At 50.2% G+C, this 4,925-nt stretch overlaps 1 protein-coding gene across 1 annotated transcript in view; it reads left to right on the top strand.

Annotated features, from left to right (window-relative positions):
- LOC104536790 (acetyl-CoA carboxylase-like) overlaps positions 1-4,925 on the top strand; it is a gene marked incomplete at its 5' end in the record, with an annotated part of 29,896 nt that overhangs the window by 21,354 nt on the left and 3,617 nt on the right. Inside the window, 2 exons of the mRNA XM_010179507.1 lie at positions 3,927-4,081; positions 4,437-4,607. Of these exons, the coding sequence (XP_010177809.1) occupies positions 3,927-4,081; positions 4,437-4,607 (326 nt within the window). The remainder of the gene's footprint in view (positions 1-3,926; positions 4,082-4,436; positions 4,608-4,925) is intronic.

A 4,925-nucleotide genomic window follows, 5' to 3' on the forward strand; every position in this document is an offset into this window, starting at 1 on the left:
GGACACGGCGCTGCCAACTGCTCCGACACGTGAGGGATGCTCGGAGATGCTGCTTCCTTCAGATGAGATGCTTTGTTTAATGGGACACAAATCAAAATAGTTTAGATGTTGCTTTCTCTGCCGCGATGCTTCCCCTTAACTTTTGGAGAGGAGTATAAATTGATATTCGGTATCGGAGCACTTTACAGGAGAGGGCTCTGTGTGGATTTATTGCGACAGCTTTGCTGTTTGTCTGTGCAGGGAGGGTAGCTCCTCTGCAGCCTTCCTCCACGCTGGCGGGCCGTGAAGCATGTCTGCACGGCCCTACTCCTCTGCGGGGTGGTTAAAGGTCTTGTTTGGGCAACTGTGGTATTTGGCATTTATTGCTGTGTGCCAGTGGGGTACCAAGAGCCCGTACCTGAGGTCTGGGGGCCTGTTATGGGCTGTAGGACATGGAAGAAAGAGTTTGTAACCCCAAAAGCCAGGCTGTAGTGGCTGGATGGAGAGGCTGGTGTCACCCCGCGGAGATGGACACAGGCCAGGGGGGTGATGGAGGGGCAGAGAGGCAGGCACAAGCTGCAAGCTCTTCCAGGAGGTATTTGTGAGCATTTTAGGTTAAATACTTCTCCATGTGTGGTTTTAAACTATGCTTTGTTGGTGTAACTGGGTGTGTTTGTGCAGAGAGTTTTAGCGAGGGCAAATCCCTTGCCTGTTCGTGAAGAATATTTGCAGGGTGAAGGGTGTTTTGGAATGACCCCATCCCCACCGAGGGCCCTGGACGTTGCTCTTCTGACCTCAGGAAAGAGTCTTTCATCTTTTTGGTACCCCCATGTTATTGGGTGTATTTTCAGCTTGTTTAAGGCAGTTTTGTTGTTGATCAGAAAAAGAAAAGCCACTGTAGAGTGAAGAGGTCTTGGTGCATTTACCACCGTGGGGAGGCTCTGAAGGTATTGAGAGCCAGATTAAGACGTTCACCTGGGCACTCCCGACCGTGCTGATGGCTGCGACCGTACCAGCGCTGTAGACAGACACAAGCACACTCGGAGACTGTGGAGCCAACTGCCTTCCAAGATAAATGTGACACTTTATGGCACTTGGAGCGCTGCCTTCGAAAGCGTCCTGTGCTGCCTGCCAAGGTAGGAAGGTCACACATGTTCTTGCTGCCTTTAAATCGTCCTCGTGTCTCACCTGTGTGCCCCACCTGCATGCCAAAACCCTCTGCGCTTTGTGTTTGCACTGTAATGTGGCCGTTTCAGGGCGCTGTTTCTTTTGTTTCTCTATTGATCAGTAGCTGATCCATACCTAGGGGTCTATAATGTTCCTATGATTTAAACTTTAACAGTTTCATTAACTGTCAAGTACCTTTAGAGCAAAGGAATCCCATATTTTAACTCCCCTCTCCTTGCCAGCGTAAGATTTGTGGAAGGAGACTTCTTTTTCCGAGAAATAAATAAATAACACCCCAGCTTTCTGAAAACCCTGAGGCCTCGAGATCTGACTAGGAAAGAAAGAAAACCATTCCAAGATATTTAATTGTACAGGGAGCTTACAGGATTGATCGAGAGCTTAGCTTTTTACAATAGTCCAGTGAATAAGAAATGCTCCTGACAAACGATCGATGATGGGATAATCACTCTTTATCCCCCCTCCTCATTGTTACCTTCTTTCTTCCAGGAGAACAGGGTTCAGAAGTCAAAAATCTTTATAGACGCTGCTTTTAAATTAAGCAGAAAATAGACATTGACATATTTGTTAATCTCACCTAAATCATTACTGGGCCTGGCTGGTTTGACTGTACACGGGGAGCGTGGCAGAGGCCAGAATACCGGAGCGTTACTGCTTTAAGTGCGTGCGTTGCCATTTAAAACAGAGAGGTATAGGAGCCTGTGAATTTAATGTGGATAAATATATATCATTTTTTATTCTGAAGGTTGTAAGAGTAGCTCCTCTTAATTAAAACCTTCTTACTAGCATTTGAAGGGTTAGGAAACATTTATATTGGTAGGCACATAAAAAACGTTCCTTCTCTAGAAAGAAGCCTCGTGTGGCTGGGCTGGGGCTGAGAGACGTGTGTGCAGACCTGGCCTGGCTCGAGAGAGAAACTCTGGAGTTTGATCCCTTTCTGTGAGTCCGTTCGTACTCGGGGTGCTCAGGACCTCCTGCGGCCGTCAGTCCCACCATCCGACCATGCTCCGTGTGGACGCGTTTCCTCTCAGTGGGGTTTTCATAAAGCTGCTGCCCGCTGAGTTCATCTCCTTTTGTCGGGAAGGACTCGCGCTGCTCTGGCTCCCTGCTGTGATTCCAGTGGCTGCTGCCATCAGACCGGGCCTCAGAGGTGGCTGTGGCGCTGCTGAGGACCATGGTGCTCAGCTGTCCCCCTGCCCCCCCAGCCATGGCAGTTCAGCAGTGGGTGCTGGTGTCACGGTGGGTGTTGCATTTAATCCCACTGACATTCCTTTGCAAATGACAAGGATTAAAACCCAATATAAGCTGGGTGGTGTTTACACATCACAAAACGTAGTCGTGGTCCTCAGGCTACAAGATAGCAAGATGAGGAGCATTGTGTTCGACTGAATCACACGACCAGCTTTTGTCCCAGGTTCTCCCCTTGACTTCTTGTGCTACTGGGCAGGACACCCCTTTGTTTTTGGCCTTGGCTCCCCTCTGCATGCTGCAGATGCAGTCACGTTTGCCTGTATTAACATTTGAATGGAAGGTGCCATAGGACAGTCGGATGTTGCAACCCAGCAGTGCTTGGAGCAAGACTCGTGGGTGCCCCGGCTGCAGATTGTCAGCGAGCTGGGCTGTAAAGGAGAGGTGGGATGGGAGGCAGCTGTCGCTGAGGCCGTGAACTTGCAACCTGAGCTTCTAGTGTAGCTGGGAGGTTAAAAACCAGCATAATTCAGCAGAATATCCAGTGCCGTATAATTTGGCTCAGATTGCAGTCCTTGGTTAAATTGAACTAAGATTGGCTCTAAATACTCTGCCTCTGCACAAGGACCTCTCGCACATGTGGTGAGGCAGCATAGAAACATCGACCTGCTCCTGGGCCAGCTGTGACCTGGTGTGAATTAGGGTTCAGGGGAGAGTTGTGCTTATGGTTGTGCTCCACGTGTCCTGTTAGAGGGAGGAGAGGGGATTTACGTTCTTGCTTTGACAGAGGGGCAGCTGCGGGATGGACCAGTGCTTTGCCATGAGGTGCCTCCACAGCACGATGCATTCCCCTTGCCGGGCTTAGTCTGGGTCAGGCAATTCTGAAATTAATCAGAAACCATTTAATGCGTGGTTTTGTTTTAATCAAAGTTAATTTCATCCGAGCTGAATGCTTTAAAAAAATTGAGCTCCACGGGCCATTATCTTCTTGACACAGTTTTATTCTTGTCCATCATGTTAGTCCGTGACTGAGACTGGTGTGTGCTGATCGCTGGTAAACTGGACGGGAGTGGTTTGGGCGTCTCTAGCGTAACTGGTGTGTTCTTAATGAGGCAGTGGCTCTAATGGGAACCAGCCTGCAGGAAAACTGGAAATGGTGTAGGTGGTTTTACCATGTCCATGGTGCTTGCTGGATGAACTGCGTGCTGGAGCATTACTCTTTTTTAGGAGTAAGTCCAGTGAAAGTCACTGAATTGATGGCTCAGCTCATTGGCATTTAAATGGAATAGCGTTTCCATGGTGAAAACTCCTTCGAACTCTTGCTTGAATACTGGTGGCAGGAAACCTGGGTTGGAACACTTACATTTGACTCGAGACTGCGCTTGGCATTGCTGGGAGCTGATGGTCTGGCGTTTGTCCTGACCAAATCCATCTGGGTTTCACCTGTACGCAGGATTAGAAGAAACCCCCGTTCTCCCTCAGGACTGCCCAGAGCTGCTCGCCTTCCCTCCGCGCAGCAGTGCTTTGTGCACCCCTCTGCAAGGTCCCTGACGTGTGGCTGTGCCTGGTTGCAGGTACCCCCGAGCTGAGCCCTGCCGACCGCAAAGAGCTGGAGGCCAAGCTGAAGGAGCGGGAGGAATTCCTGAGCCCCATTTACCACCAGGTAGCCATGCAGTTTGCTGACCTGCACGACACGCCCGGCCGGATGCAGGAGAAGGGGGCCATAACTGTGAGTATGGGGGAGCCTGCCTCGGTGTGACACACAGGGAGGACCCTCGGTGGTGGGAAGGGCCGTAATGGTGTGGCTGAAGGCCAGCTGTCACAGCGGGGAGGTCTCCTGGCCGGCTGGGTTGTCCTCGTTCCTTCTTCCTGTGGATGTGAGTGTCTGGGGCTCTGCTGCCTCTCTGGGGAGCTGTGTCTCTTTTTGCAGAAGGGAGCAGACTTCTGGATGTGGCTTCTGGTGACAGAATGGTGGGTCAGGGTGGAAGTCTTCAAAGTTCAGACTTGGGAGTCTTTCTTTTCTATTTTTCCTCGTAAATGTTGTCCCTCACTCATTTCTTCCTCTCCACTTATGTCTCGGGCAGGACATTCTCGACTGGAAAACCTCCCGTACCTTCTTCTACTGGAGATTACGACGTCTTCTGCTAGAAGATGTGGTCAAAAAGAAGATCCATGACGCCAATCCTGAGCTGACTGATGGGCAGATCCAGGCTATGCTGAGACGCTGGTTTGTGGAGGTTGAAGGAACAGTGAAGGTAAATGAAAATGCAATTGCACCAAGGCCACAGTCTTTCCTGGGCTTAAGTTCAGTGAAGTTCCCCCAGGTGGAGCTTGATCTCTGGTTTTTAAATGTAATGTCCACATTTTAGGTGATGAAAGAGAATTTCTGGGGAGTGTTCTAGGTCATGAGTTGTTTTCTGGGGACACTCTTTATAGCAGGCCAGAAAAGCAAAATAGGCTTTTCCCCAAGCACGTAGCACCATTGGTATGAAAATCCGAGCAACTTGCAAAGGCAAACAGCTCGCTCGGCAGAGCGCAGCAGGGCAGCGGGTGGGAAGAAGGCTGCGCAGAGG

This window comes from Mesitornis unicolor, unplaced genomic scaffold, assembly GCF_000695765.1.
Source record: "Mesitornis unicolor isolate BGI_N332 unplaced genomic scaffold, ASM69576v1 scaffold10822, whole genome shotgun sequence".
Lineage (NCBI taxonomy): Eukaryota > Metazoa > Chordata > Aves > Mesitornithiformes > Mesitornithidae > Mesitornis > Mesitornis unicolor.